The sequence below is a fragment of the Lepidochelys olivacea genome (genome assembly GCF_965140295.1).
Source record: "Lepidochelys olivacea isolate rLepOli2 genome assembly, chromosome: 27".
NCBI classification, from domain to species: Eukaryota; Metazoa; Chordata; order Testudines; family Cheloniidae; genus Lepidochelys; species Lepidochelys olivacea.
In genome coordinates, this window is record NC_140437.1 from 13,436,425 (window position 1) to 13,451,996 (window position 15,572).

Below are 15,572 nucleotides of genomic sequence, written 5' to 3' on the forward strand. Positions count from 1 at the left end.
TCAGGGCTACCTAATATTTCTTGCAGGTTTGCCTATGGGGGAGGAAGGGGGGTAGAACAATGTTCTATTTAAAGGGAGTGTGTGTGCGGGGGGCTATTCATGATCAAGAATATCTTAAAAGCAACATTGTCAACCAGTTTCAACGGCTGATCTCCCTTCCCGTCTCTTTTTTCCACACATACAACCCCCCCCCTCCAGAATTACAAGGTGTTACTGTGTATTTGATAATATGATGAGAAGGTGAAGAAAGCCAAACTTTCATTGTGCCAATGAAAATAAATAAATTAAATAAATAAAGCACACATGGTTTTCTTTCAGCAGGCTCCGGTTTTTCTCCATACACCCCCCCTCCCCAAGATATGCAAACACAGAACCTCCAGTTCCAAAGGTGACTTATCGTCCCCCTTCACACCCCCCCCCCACCCACCAATGCCATTATTATAACAGAGTGGCGATCATTTAATGAAGATAACAACCCCCATGCAAAGAGCACACCACGAAAACAGATTCCCGGGATGAAAATGGGGTATTTGCGCATTTTTTTAAAAAAAGTATTAATATACGAAGAGTGCAAATTGCCAAAAAATTACTTTTTTTTTTTAATGAAGGGTGGGTAGCCACCCTCCATGCCTGCTAAGTCACCGTGTCCCCAGTAGGTGGCGCAGTCCGCCAACATGGAGCCATCTCTCTCTCTCACGGATTTTTTTTTTCTTTTTTTTTTTGAAGCCTTGCATTGACTTGGGCCTAACGATTCTCAGATCGTCATTATTTGTAACCATAGAGCATGAATTACCTCTTGAGGTCATCAGTGAGAATTTACGACTGGTCAACAAAAGCACGTGATTACCAAACGCACCCCCACCCCCCATATTTGGCCGCATACATAGCAAAAACGAAGTACAGTGCATTGCTATAATTCATTAATACATCATAAATCGTCAAGCACAGGGTTATAACGACCACGAGCCACAAATCAAGCCCTCCAAAATAACCCAAATGAGCTCTTACTTTGTAAACTCGTTCTCAGGGCGCTATCCAAATGGCCCCGACTATCAGTTGCTAAATTATGGGACCAGCAGTTCTATGAACGGTTCGTACAGAGATTCAAGCACCATGCATTCCAGCTCTTATGGCTACAACTACAATGGGATGGACCTTAGCATCAACCGCTCAGCCTCCTCTAGCCACTTTGGGGCTGGGGGAGAAAGCTCCCGCAGCTTCCCTTCGCCCGCTCAGGAGAGCAGGTTTAGGCAAGCGTCTAGCTGTTCCTTGTCCTCTCCCGAGTCCCTGCCCTGCTCCAACGGCGACAACCATGGAGGCAAACCCGCCCCGTCCCCCTCCGACCAGGCTACTTCTGCCAGCACCAACACAAATTTCACAGAAATAGACGAGACCAGCGCGTCTTCGGGAACCGAAGAGGGCACCCAAATAAACAGCAACATTATTCCCAGGGCACAGGCTGAGCCCGTCGCTACATCCACAGCAGCCACAGAAGGGCAGACACCACAGATATTCCCGTGGATGAGGAAGCTTCACATTAGCCATGGTACAGCTGCTTTTTTTATTTTCTCCCTCCCCCCCTTTTCTTTCCCCTCCCTTCTTCTTTTTTTCTTCCTTCCTTTCTTCCCCTGGCTTTATTTGAAGGCGCCTGCTAAGTAATCCAGCTATTTATCGCGTTTTATTTATTTATCTGATCGTTGATTTAAAACAGAAAACTGCCTTTGATGCTTGTTGGGGGGGGGGGGGTGATTTGTAACCCCTGCCGCTAAATGTGAGGTTATTTAATATATATATAGAGAGAGAAAAAAAAGGTAATTTAAAACTGCGGGGGTATTTGCGGATGGGGGAGGGAAAGTGGGGGGGAGGGTGAGGAAAAGGAAAGGAAAGAACTGATCATTAAAACAGGCTCTCTATGCACAGATGGGGCTCCCAATTCTTTATTTTTACGTTTGGTGTGTGTATTCTTGACAATCTGCTCATTACAAAATAAAAACCAGGAGTAGATCCATTGCACCGGGAACAGGGGTTTTTTTGTTTGTTTGTTTGTTTTGTTTTGTCTTTTTAAGGACAATATTTAACAGATCCAAGCACACAAACGTAGGAGGAATTATTAGGTTTTAGTCTGCGAGGTTAAATTGTGAATACTGAATTGTATATGCCGGAACTGGGCGATGGAGGGAGGGGGATCTTACACGTGGGGGAGGGGATGTTATTTTGAAATTACCAAGTGAACGTTCGTGATTGTCCGGGGAAGGTTAATAATTTGCTTTTTTTTTTTTTTTAATAAAAATCAAACCAAACACCAATGTTGTCCGTATTATCCAGACATGACTGGACCAGACGGTAAAAGGGCAAGAACCGCCTATACTCGCTACCAGACCCTAGAATTGGAAAAGGAATTTCACTTCAATAGATATCTCACCCGCAGGAGGAGAATAGAAATCGCCCATGCTCTGTGCCTCTCCGAAAGGCAAATTAAAATCTGGTTCCAAAACAGAAGAATGAAGTGGAAGAAAGATAATAAACTGAAAAGCATGAGTGTAGCCTCCGCGGGCAGCGCCTTCCAGCCATAAATTATAGAAAAGGAATATCAAGGAAAGAAAGAAGAAGGCGAAGAAAGGGGGGGTGGGGAGGGAGAAACAGCTGCAGATTTTAGTTTCAGAGTACTGTACAGGAAGGCACCTTTTTTCGGCATGTTGTTGATATTTTAAACAACTCCTATGGTACTGTTATCCCAGGACTGCGTTCCTGCTGTGTTTTAATTTTATTTTTTAATTATTATTATTATTAATTTTTTTAAAAAAAATTCCAGATGCTCCTCCACGCTCTTGATGTTCTTATAAATGTTTGTGACAGTGCTCTCTTGATGCTTTCTGGAAAGCTAGCATGTTTCATGTGAGCCCTTTAAATGTTATAACTTATTTATAAATTGATAACAGACACGGTGGTTTGTTTGGGGTTTGGGGTTTGTTTTTTTGTATCTGAGTTTACAGCTATTGGGCGGGAGGGGGGAATTTATTCTCTGCCTAAGCTAAAGTCGGGATTCCTGCGCTAAAATAGCAGGGGGGGGGGAATCAAAAAACTGTAAAGAAAAAAATAAAAAGCAAAAAAGCTCTTGTATCTTTTTGTCTTAAAAATTGTCGAATCTGTGGTTTAGTTCAAATGTAAGGCCATGCTTTCTAGTCCCAGGCTAATTCTGAGACGTGTTCTTAGACGTGGGTAAGCTTCACTATTAAAAAAAATGTATAAAATTGGACCAACCATAAAGTGTTCCAATGTCTGTAAATACTAGGAATATTTCTGATGTGATTAATAGACAGTTGGTAGTGGGCAGAGTGAATGCAGTGTTATGTGTAAAATGGCATCTGTCATGTCTAGCTGCCTGTTAGTATTTTGCCAATAAGCTTTTTGTATTTGTTTTGTAGCTTTAATTCAAGTCAAATAAACATTTCTCCTATTCACAAAGGCTCCCATTCGTATTTTCTACACAACGCTTGAGTCTTAACGCTGAGAGTTCGCAGTGCATTCTAAACACGACTGGCATTGCTGTGTTAGGAGCATTTGAGAAACACTACGCACTCTTCGCTCTCCTGCATAGCACTTTGGAAACTCTCAGAAGCCAAAAAATGCAAAGTTCACATAATAGAATCTCATTGCTGAGGAGGAAAGCAAATGCTTTCTACAGAGGAAATGCAACCTGTCAAGTTTCCAAACTTTGTTTTGTCAAAAAATAAAAATAAAAAAATACCAAATATCAAATAATGCAGGCTGTTTTAAAGTAGCTTAAGTTACAATAACAAGATATAAATGTTTTGCAAAATATATTTATGTGCATTTGAGGAACGGGCCTATATTACTTTTTGAAAAATAAAGAGATAGATCTATCTATCTATCTATCTATCTATCTATCTATCTATCTATCTATTCATGCGCTCGCTAATCTATAAACACCCCTCCACCCCTCACCCTCAATCTCATGAGCATACTGTTTTTATATCCTACTTTCTGGCTCAACATGTAAATAACAGTTCTGTAACTACTGATAGTCACTACAAAGCTTCCTTTTCGCTGCAAATAATTTAACATAATCAAAGGTGGTAAATGTTTCTGTTTTGCTATCCAGGGTTTCTTACAAGGCACAAGATACTTCAGTTAAAGTCTCTCTGTTGGCAAAATGCGACTGACATATTTATAATATAGTTCAGATTTTTGCTCGTATTAAGTAAAGTTGGATCTTATAAACTTACCAAACTTAATCTCCCACTGTTTAGGTACTTCTTAAGTGATTTTGAGAAGAATGTGAGGTGGACTGTCAGATCCAAAACCATTTGCTCGCCTTCCCTTGATATATAGCTCTCTCTATATATATTTTTACCAATAGCAAACTATACCAAAAGTAGGTATGACATTTAGATGTCAAATGGATAGGGTTTTATCTAGAAGTTAGATCGTAAAAATCGCCCAGACCTCAGACAGATACCCCTCACTGGCTCTCAAAAGTCACGTGAGGTCCATAAAGTTAGTTTTATGGTTTTGGGGAGTTGACAATGTACAATATATTTCACATTCTCTAGAATGTTAAGTGACACTTTAACTGCTTGGTTTGGCTTGTAAGGGGCAGAAATGGGTGAGCACTTTTCCAGATGAGATAAACCCTTGCAATTGCTGGTATCATAACTTTCCTGGTCCAGTGTTCAGTCCAGAGGACCAATAGTTTGGGCTCCTGAAAGTAAGTCCTTCTGAAATATTATCTGATTAAACTATTTTAAGGGTTATATTGCTAAAGATTGAGCGGGATGAAGGAGGAGGATCTCTCTCTCTCTCTCTCTTTCTCTCTCTCTCTCTCTCTCTCTCCAAAGCTTTATTTCTCACTCTGAAAAGTCCAAATTCTTACACTCCCTAGATTTGACGTTTCATTAGGTCTCAGGAAAGCTCTGAGGCCCATATGCAAGCAACGTAAACTTTGTGGAACGAGGGGAAATAGAATTCCTTAAAGATTAATTACGATTGCATTGCAAAAGCCATCCAATCTTTGCCTAGGGGCATATGTACTTCAGACAAACTTTGTTTTATTCTTAGCCACGTCAATAGAGAGTCAGTTATTGGAGGTTGCGTTGGTGAGTTTTATACTGATCACAGTCACTAGCAAATATGGGCCAAGCTTTGGCATTTCAAGGCTCCTGTTGTACGTTTACATTCTTGGTTTCATTCACACCCTTTAAGAATTTTAGTTCTTTTTTCACCCTGAGTTGCAAGGAAAATTTTTAGCCTTTTTCTTGGCCTGGGTATAGACCAAAATATTCGTTCTAGGCGTTTTTTCTTTCTGTAGACAGTATCCTAATAGTTCCCTGGTTTGTTTGTACAATATGTGGACACTGGATTACTGTCCTTATGTCTTTCTTCAGTATGCCTTTAAGTGACTACAAAAATAATACAAATCAAAAAATCAAGCATGCTGCTGTTTGCATAAAGGGGGTGGATTCGATTAACTTTAAAGCCTATATGTGTCAAGTATATGTATTCCTAAGGTATTGTTTCTGCTTTTATAAAGAAGGGACAGTTCTAAAAAAACCCACCCTCATTAAAACAGCTTTTTCTTTGAGAAAATAAGCAAGTTATCAGAGAAGGGTGAAAAAGAGATGCACTGAGTATTTACCAGGGCTGGGACATCAGCTAGCGGTGGCAAAGTCCTGGTGAGGTGTCTATTTTCCTTTACGTTTGTAAGGCTAGAGCCCAAAACGCCTGTCACAAAGTCGCGTTCAGGAATCTTAACATGAAACACTCTGTTCAATTGCATCGAGCCTCGCTAAATTTAGACTGAAAAGATTTTTAACTAACGGGTTTTCCCACCCCAATCAGAATGATTTTTTTTTTTTACCAGCACAAACAAATCCTCTGAGAGCTGAGGGCTGCTTTTTTAATTATTTTTTTGAACTCTAGGGATTTACATTTACACTGGGGGGAAAGATTCTATATTTGCCCGCTCACATCTGTAATTCTGTTCCTGTATCTTTAAAAAGCTTAAAAGAAAATATACTGAGAAGAGGGATTTTTTCCCCTTGGATCCCAGAATGCTGCAGCAGCCACTAAACGTTCCATTTCCCCTCTTAAGCCGTTTTTTTTTTTGTTTTTTTTTTTAATGGTAGAGCAACATTTGGTGGACACATGTCCGTCTCTTTCACACAGAGCAAAAGAACGCCACCATTTTGCGCAGTTTGGGATAGTTTTTCCTTCCTTGGGCTGTTTTTCCTGTCCTGGTCCATGTGTCTGATGTTATCTTTATTGGCACAATGTCAACTTCTAGATTCTATCTGACCCAATTGACTGACTATCCTAGAACTCCTGACTAATATTCTGATACAAAATCAAAATTCTGGCAAGGGAGACTTGGGTGATTGGGGGTGGGAGAGTGATAGGTAGTTGAGTCACTTTAATTTTAACATCCTAAACTGATTATCTAACCGAGTCTATGCTTCTTTATAAGTTCATAATAAAGACATTTGCTGGCTTCTAGACACTTGAATGGAATTGGTCTAAAGTGTGAAGTTTGCAACCAACACACCACAAATTACAGAAATCTTGCCTACACAGCAAGATAAATATTTACTGAAGGTAAATAGGGTGTAGGTATGATGGGGTGGTACCAAATTACAGACCTGAACATTCTTTAGCCATCTGGTTTCTACTGATGTTAAGAAATAATGTTGACTGATGCAATTGTTACCAGCAAGCTAGGTGCGTATTGTCATTCACCTACGGTAGTACCTGAATGACAATGTAACTGCAAGGAAATATATATTTGACAATGACAATGTAACTGCAGGGGAATATATATATCTCCAAAATTTTTATTCTATCTATCTATCTATCTATCTATCTATCTATCTATCTATCTATCTATCTATCTATCTATCTATCTATCTATCTACATTTGGATTAATGTCATATTCCCATATCCTGATTCAAAAGGCAAAAAGGTTACACATTAGGGTTTCAGTATTTGTATATTATCCCAGTCAAACTTTCCTTTAAAATCAGGTCTAATGACCCAAAGCATATAATATATCAACTTAAACTACCACCATTTTTAATTACATGGAATATGCAACGTGTTAATGGGATGGAAAGAACAATCAAAGAGAGATAGGATACATAGAAAGTCCATCTTCACTTAGAAATGCAGACTGAGCCCCAGGTCGGTTTATTCTTTCTGCATAATCTTCCATATCATTACACTGATATTAAGAAGTTTATTTAGCACAGGTTAAAGCAGAATGGAAACAATGCTTGTATGATTTCCATTTTTATCCCAGTCAGTCTTTGCTACAGTAGCAGGTAACCCCATTTATCTCAGGAATCTCAACCTTTTACAAAAGTTTGTAGTAGGTATGGGACTGGGCCTTATTACATCACCTAAGCATGTTTGAGAAATTATATTCCTGTCATATTAAAATCATGTCCCCTTCTTCTGCACTTTAAAAATTCCTGCTTTCTACCTATATTGCTTTCTCTGTCTCTTACAGGCTGGGTTTATTTGTGTAGTTCTAGTCTCCCCAGCTTCCTGTGTGGCTAATGTGTACAACTGGCTACGACTTTATAGCAAGGAAGGATTCACAGGCTCAGAATCTCCCCCCCCCCCCCCAGCGGCCCTGCGTCCTTAAAAAAACCACCTCCCTTTGCTGGTGAACTGAGGAAGTATAAGGAGAGGAAACAGGAAAACAGAGCTCTGACCGTTCAGATTGGCGAGGGTTTCCATTGCATTTTTCATCCTTTCCCTCCCTTTAATGGTATGCATCAGACAGTGGAACAATTAGTTCTTCAGCAGCTGTAAAAGATAGAATAAATATGAGATATTTTAATACTCTGTGTGTGTGTGTGTGTGTGTGTGTATTTCTCATGGAAATGACAACTGATTTGAAAACAAAACAGCCCATTTATTTTTTTTAAACTTCCCTTGAGGTTCTTTCTTTCTATCTATCTATCTATCTATCTATCTATCTATCTATCTATCTATCTATCTATCTATCTATCTATCTATCTATCTATCTATCTATCTAGAATCTGGTTTAAAAAACTATATATGGAGGTAGTATGCTTGCCAGGAAATAAATATTTGTCTGTTTCACCAACAACATACAGGATCAGACCCACAACCCACTGATTCAGTGAATCCAGTTGGGCCTATAAGGAGCCCAGTAATTTACCACATCGACTGGAAATGCTAACCTAAAAATGGGCAGGTGGGCCTACATTTTGTTTTTTTGATGGGCAGCTTTAGAATTTCTTTCCACTCATGAAGGATCTCAACTTAATTGGGTAAACAAAGTAAAAGTGTTTCCTGCTCTTGAAATAAAACTGTTCCTCATATATGGGAGACTAGTGGAGGAACCAGTACATGATAATATATCTGTACCAGTGTCCCTCTTCTGAGAGGGCAATGTTGAACATCTATATTAATTAACATAGCCGTCCCCCCTATGCATACCCTCTCAAAAGTGACTTTTTGGACATAGAGGGGATGTTCAGAATTCTATGCTTCTACATTCTCTGTATAAACAACATAGACAGTCAGACAACCCTTATCTCAGAAAGTATCTGCTCTATCCACTCAGCAGATCAATCAGCTATTTAAAAGAGACATGTCAAAGAAAAAATAGACAATAAAGTGAAAATTCAATATTAAAATATCCTGCTAACCTTCTGGCTTTGGTTAAGCAATAAGCAGAAGACCCTGGTAGAAACAGCACTCATTAGATGTACAGATAGATATAGCAATAGAAACCGTTCAGACAAAAGGCAATTCAATATCACTGTGTCCTTTCCAGACTACCTAGAGTATCATGGCATAGGAGGCTTGATTGCTTTAAAACAACAACAACAACCAAGCAAATTCTAAACTAAAAGTTCGGTATGGCTTTTTAGCATTTTCCTGTGGACGTTTTTTATTTGGATGTAAAACGAAAATAATAGGGATGAAACCATTTTATTTCACCCCTTGTTTAAAAAAGCCAACAAACTTAGAAACCAAACAAAACTTACCCAAGGTAACCTAGTTACAGATGTGTATGAGGTCTTATTTTATTCAACAAAAAGTGATTAAAATCTGTTAAAGGGTTTAATTAAGAGAATTAAATGAAAAGGAAGGGGGCACAAATGAGTTGGAAAAAAGCAAAGCTATTCTAAACGATTAAATCGCCATTTTAACAGTATAATGGGGTTTGCATACTGAAAAGAGAAATCAGAGCTCATATCTCATCAATAATTCATAGGAACCCGGGATCATTCTGAGGTCAGCAGACTAGCTTCCATCTAGGAGCGCTAAGACACCCTATCAAAATACAATAGTTATATCTCCCACGTACACTGGGGTCTGCAGGTCACAGGTTTAAGAACAACCTAAACTGCTTTTCTGAAAGAAAAATAAAAGCCCGAGAAGAACTCGCGAATCAAATTTATTGGTTGTTAATACCAAAAAGGTTTTGAAAAGAGCCATCAAATTGGAGATGGTCATATTGCTCCCATCTAGCAAGAGCAACAGTAACAAATGTGACAAATGCATTTTTTGGCAAGCCAACGGGTCATTTTGCAACACACGACCCCAAATTCTCCCTCTCTTTATTAAAAAAAAGAGAAGGTTGGAATAATATTGTTTTCTATCTATCTGGGCAAAGATAATCTGGAAGGGAGAGGGATGAGTAGCTGTAATTTACTGATTCTTTTTTTTGAAAAAAAAAAGATTTTCTGTTTGTTTGTAATAGTCTTGCGAATCATCCCAACCTATGCACAAATAACCCTATATCTGAGGGTTTCACATCACTGTTTGACAGGAAACCAATCCCCTTTCGTGAAAGCACTCTCCAGAAAATGCAACAATAGAATTTCAATTGCAGAAAAATTTCTCGTGTCCTCCCCCCATTTAAAAATAAATTTAATTATTATTATTAGTTAGAACTGAACGTAGCTAAGTAACATAATTATTTAAAATTCACGTGATAAAAGATCGTTCCGCAATTAGGAAACCCAAGAATTGTTGAAGTGATTTCTTTCCGTTTGTGTCTTCGTCGGGGGGGGGGTCTCTGTCAACTCATGGATTTAATTTAAGAATAAAACTTTCCTTAAGAATACTGGAAAGTTCTGATTATTTATCTCGAATATCTGACTGACCCTCTATCATCTTTTCTCCCCTCGTGTTAAATAAATGGCAGTTTAAAGGGGGCACAGAAAACTTAGCTAGAGAGGTGTCTACCCTGTGCAGTTTTTCCATGTTCGCTTAGCCTAACTAGCTTAAAAAAGAAACTATTTTGACAGGAAGCGTTGAAAGAGTAAGACTGTAGGAGTTTTCTTTTCTCTCTCCCTCTCTTTTGATGTATGTCAATTTAACATATATAGAGATACATACATATATTAGCCCTTCATGTCAAAACAAATCACAGCATATTTTTTAAAAAAGGGAAGATGTAGTTAGCTTAGTGGCAAATTATTTTTTAAAAAAGATCTTTAATTTAAAACAGTAGAAATCGGAGGGGAAATGATTTGGGAAGAAAATCTGGGAAATCTTTGAGCCTGTAACGTCCCCAAGCAACCAGCAGAGCTCGCTTCAGACCAAGTTCACAGTCATGACAGGGTCTCTCTGAGTTGCTCGCTATAGTAGCTAAAGCTTGGCTTTTGGTCTCTGTCGGTTCTTTTTTGTGCCACAGCCCCCCTCCTCCCCGCCCCAACACCTCCCCACACAAACGTATCTCTCAGACCTCCAGTCCCCCACAGATAACCAAAAGCTCCTCTAATCACCCAGTCCTCCAGCGCGGGGAAAAAAAAAATTAGAACAGGCTAATTACTGCAGTCAACAACTCACCTAGTCAACAACTCACCTATTTGACATCCCATTAGGCAAATAAAACAGAAATAATTCAAAATGAGATGAATCCAGCTGTGGTTTAAGGGACTTTTTTTTCCTCTTGTTCTTCTAAACACACAGAGATAAAAGAAAAGTGTAAAGGGGGAAAAAAAAAACGGACAGCCTATGAACCTGGTGACTTGATGTGGAGAAACACGTCTAATGTTTGCAAAGCCTGGACATTTTGTCCCCCCTTGACAAAGAAGGAACCCAGAAATGTTAAGAGGGTTTTAAAAACAGGGAAATCTGTACAGCTTTACTTTCTGAGGACGTAGAAGGTGACTATGGTCTTTGGGGGGCTTGTTAGTACAGCATTATAGCTCAAGGGGTCAAAAAGTTGAGGGTCAAAAGTTTACGCTGTGCGTGACTCAGTCTTGTGTATAGCCTGATAGACTGGATGTCAGTGTTTAAAAAAAAAGGGTAGTGGTTTGGCGAAGGGGGTAGGGTGGAGAGAGGAAGGATCCTTTTCTTATGGGCAGAGATGAGAGAAAATGATAGCGAGGTAAGAGAGAGAAGGGTAACAAGCTGCCAACCTAGAGAGAGAGAGAGGGTGTGGGGTTTAACAATTCGGAATGGAAGCCGGTAGAAAATAAGGTGGATTTATTTGGTTGGGTCTCCAGTGAGGAAATGTGCAGTGACTTCTAAATACTTTGTTTAAAAAGATAACCTTTGAAACACCATATAGAATCTAATTAAAAGAATACAAGGGCAAAATACATGTATTAAATCCAATTACATGGAAGTCCCTATAGGATATTAACATGAGCTGTTATGCATACATATATATATTACTTTAGAATGAAAACTCTTTTATATATATATGAGCTGTTATGCGTATATATAAATGTATATATATGACTTGAGAATGAATATTCTTATATATATTTATAAACTTTTATTCTATCGTCACGTATATATTATATAGAAACAAATACATTAAGAATGTTCATTTTACAATCATTTTCATCATTTTAACCTCCAGACTGAATGTTCTAACACTTTAAATATATACTAATGAAAATACTGTTTACAAAAGATCTAAAGGACAAAATCAACATTATTGATAGTATATACAATAAGTGTTGGCAGTTACACCTCAATTGTATATAATCCACAATGCCGCCTGCTATACACAATAAATAGGGTGATAGTTAACAAAATATTAAATGCACATTAAGGCTTTTTGGAAAAGTATCCATTATGCCCTTTAGTCCAGTTTAACGATCTCATTTTGCTCTTCCCTAGACTTTCCTTCTGAATTTGAATTAAATGTGTTATATTTATTGCTAGAAATGTGAATCCATTCTGGCCAGTTGCAACAGTTTAATGAACTGATTTAATAAATATTTCCCTTGGCATTTAACAGTTATTTCAACATTCACTGCTGTACTTCGCATCTCCAAACTTCAAATATTATTTTTATCAAGGCTGGGGGTGCAGAAAGCTACTTTTCAATAATAGCGTCTAAAGCAAACATTTGAAGCTATGCCGACTCTTAAAAAAACATCGCAAATTCGCTTTTGTTCTCGTTTTTAAAAATCTGCAGTGACTAAATACTTATTACAAGCATCATTTTTCTTGGAAAAATAGAGGGAGAGAGAATGTTAGAATCCTGGGAAAGGCATCTTGGATAACCCATTTGCTTTGCCGATTTGAGTATGTTCATACAGTGGGTGAAATTCGAGAGAATGTAAAGCGTTTTGTTTCGCGTGATAAGGCGGGGTTTAATTAATTACCACGAATTTGCTTGGTATTTATAAAATATCACTATATAAGAGCTACCGTTTAGTGCTAACTTGGGCCATCCATCTTTTCGCTCTTGTAATTATTATACTTATCTCTGTAGAACAGTCATTTCAACTCCAGGTTTATACAACAGGTAATGGATAACAACTGCCAGTTGTTGTCGGGATATTAACACAAGCAGGTATAATTTCAAGGCAATCCTAATAATCATAACAACGTTTAACTTTCATTTTAGGAATGCAAATCTCTACTGTTCTCTGGAAGATTCACTTGAAGTAACAAGTTTTTTTTTTTAAAAAAAAAAACCAAGCCAAACCAAACCAAAAAAACAAGGAGAGGAAAGGAACATATTATTTGCAAGGATATTTCTAGTTTATCTACCTTGTTTTCCCCCGTTGCACCGTGTCTGAGTGTGTGAATTTGTATATAACATAAAAGAAGTCGAAATAAAATTAAAGAAGGTGATTTCTACAAAAACAATAGATTAAAGGTGCTTCTAATCCCAATTTACTTTTCAAATTACTTGTTCTGTCATTGGAACAAGCAGGATGCTACATTTAGAGTGTGTGTGGATAGATAGATAGATAGATAGATAGATAGATAGATAGATAGATAGATAGATAGATAGATAGATAGATAGACAGACAGACAGGACTGTAAACTCCCTGCAGGCGGCTTTAAAAAAATGTATGTAGCCTATATGACTCAGGTATCCTAGAGATTATTAATCTTTATCCCCCTAGTAATGCATACTACAGCCATAATTTCTATTTGGGTATTTAAAGGATAGTGGGAAATGTTGCACTTCTGTCTTTCAAGTACAGATCTTTGTAAATTGCTGTAAAGCGTTTAAAATAAAATGATCAGAAAACAGACGATTTAAACCTTCAGTGAATCGTTTGCCTATAGAGGAAAAACAGGGGTGAGCTGTTTTCCGTCTAAACTTACACTCACTCGATTTTTTTATTATTAATATTTAACTGTGATCTAGATCAAGTTTCCTTTTATTAAAAGTCCCATCCTATAGAATCATCTCAGACCTTCATGGCTTCGCGTTATGTGGAGGAAGTCCCTGCTTACTACGAGACACCAAAACGTTGATGCTTTCGATAGCAAAGAAAGCAGGGGCGGCAGTCATAATTACTGGATGACTAGGACTCCTTCAAAAAAAAATCTTCAAAGGGAAATTTACAAACACAATGGTGTGCGCTCAGCTCTCTTGGAATTTCAAGCAATCGAGGAAAGGTCTGAATAAAATTCTTTGCCCTGCCATTTTTCTCCAAAGTAATGACCTGGGTAAAATTCAATATGACCGAGAGAACTATGCAAGCGTATTATAGACCAGTGGGAGCGGCCCCCGGAGTGGGGTGAAACTCAGGTCAGAGCGTCTAACAAATATTAAAATGTTCGAGAGACTCGGGACACGCCTAGCTGTTTAACAAAGACTGACAAAGTATGCGATTAATACGAAAACTTGCGGGTTTCCAAACCCCAAATACTCAGAAGGGCCTATCGTTTGCTCCCTGCCAGTAGCAGGGTTTTGTTTGCCTTTAAAGACAATGCTGGGGGAGGCGGGGGGGGGGGTGCGAAAGAGGGGTTCTTATCGAGAAATAATCCCTGTCCAGGGGGAAGATAGCAGAGAGGAACTCGGCTCTCGGGGTTGGGGGTTCTTTTATTTGTTTCTTTTGTGCCCGGGAAAGCGTTACGAACTTTTGTGGGAGCTTCCTCAAACGGTATAGGAGACTGTTTTCAGCTGGGGAAGAGGAGGAGGGGGGCTTTTATTTTATTTTTTTAAAGGTACGTGTTGTTGCGCTTTCTTTTTGCTTTTTTTTTTTTTTTTTTTTTGGCGTTGCACCTAGAGAGAGAGTGGGAACGGGCAGGAAAAGGGGTGGCTTTCAGAGGTCAGACACTCAACCTGTAGAACTGAAAGGTAAGAAAAGCCTCGGGTGCAATCAGGGGGACAAGAGGTGTGGGGGTGGGGGGAGGAGAGATCGTGTACCAGTCTAGATGTCTTCTTTATCATTTTTCCCCCAAGGTAGGAGGCTATTGATGGGGTGGGGCAGAAAACGGGCTGTTTAGGCAGGGAATTAAGGATGCAGCTGGGGGGGGATTTTGCCTTGGCAGGTGTCTCACCACTTCAGCGATCCTCTCCTTTTAAGCTCCTTCTCTCGGAGCCTTTTTTATGGTCTTAATGGTTCCAGCCCTCCCTCCCTCCTGCTTTCCTTTTATTGTACAATATAAATAAACAGTGAGGCGGCAGGCCGACCGTCGAAAGGGAGAGAGGTAGGTTTGGATGGCGGCTAAGCGGCTTCCCCCCCTTTGAAATGGAGAGAGAACATTGGCTAGATCTATCTTTCTAAACTTCCGAAACGTTAGACGTTTTTATGAGCGGAATAGAAAGTGTGAAAAAAAACTGCAGGCGTGTGTGTGTGTGTTGGGGGGAGTGCGGGGCAGTATCCTTGGCTTTTTAATTCGGGATCTGTTGTGTGAGACTTCTGGAAAAAAAAAAGATTTCTGGCAAACACTAGGGGTGCTGGTGCTGCTAAAACCCCTTTGTCTGTCATTGCAAAGGAAAATTAAAACGGCATGTTTTGGGGAGGGGGCGGTAAGGGAGCCGGGTATCAATCCAGAATAGGCCCTACCTAGCTGTGTATGTTTAAGGTGTAGGGTGTACCGGTGTTGGTGAGGATATTACTGCTGTTGGGGAAATTAACAAAAGGACGGGGGCAGATGGAACCGAAATATAAAAGTGTAGTCCGGCTGGACTGGTTTGGCAGAATTGGTTTATTATCGTTTCAGTCTTTACCTGGTTCTAGCAGATTTCATTTGGATTCTTATGTACTTAGAGCACACTTTCTAGAAGGCGGTCTATTTCAGAATCACTGTCTGTTCCCCAGTACACTTGAGGGGTCTGAGGCATTTATGCAGGCTT

The 15,572-nt window shown here is 39.1% G+C and overlaps 2 protein-coding genes across 4 annotated transcripts in view; both read left to right on the forward strand.

Annotated features, from left to right (window-relative positions):
- HOXB3 (homeobox B3) overlaps positions 1–15,572 on the forward strand; it is a 59,181-nt gene that overhangs the window by 10,637 nt on the left and 32,972 nt on the right. The window contains exon 1 of one of the 3 annotated variants that reach the window (XM_084615582.1): positions 4,626–4,729. The exons of 1 other annotated variant lie outside the window; for it this stretch is intronic. The gene's annotated coding sequence lies outside the window, so the exon portion shown is untranslated. Of the gene's footprint in view, positions 1–4,625; positions 4,730–14,502; positions 14,571–15,572 lie in introns of those variants that run through there. One more of the 3 variants, XM_084615583.1, reaches the window with a different exon arrangement.
- HOXB5 (homeobox B5) lies at positions 720–3,465 on the forward strand. Its single transcript, XM_084615727.1, has 2 exons — positions 720–1,546; positions 2,326–3,465. Exons 1-2 carry the CDS (start codon positions 997–999, stop codon positions 2,571–2,573), a joined length of 798 nt encoding a protein of 265 aa, XP_084471853.1. The 5' UTR covers positions 720–996; the 3' UTR covers positions 2,574–3,465.

Excerpts from the sequence above, each read along its gene's own strand:
- HOXB5 (XM_084615727.1), top strand. The coding sequence starts at position 997 with ATGAGCTCTTACTTTGTAAACTCGTTCTCAGGGCGCTATCCAAATGGC. Across the intron at positions 1,547-2,325 it reads GAAGCTTCACATTAGCCATG|ACATGACTGGACCAGACGGT; the intron begins GTACAGCTGCTT and ends CGTATTATCCAG.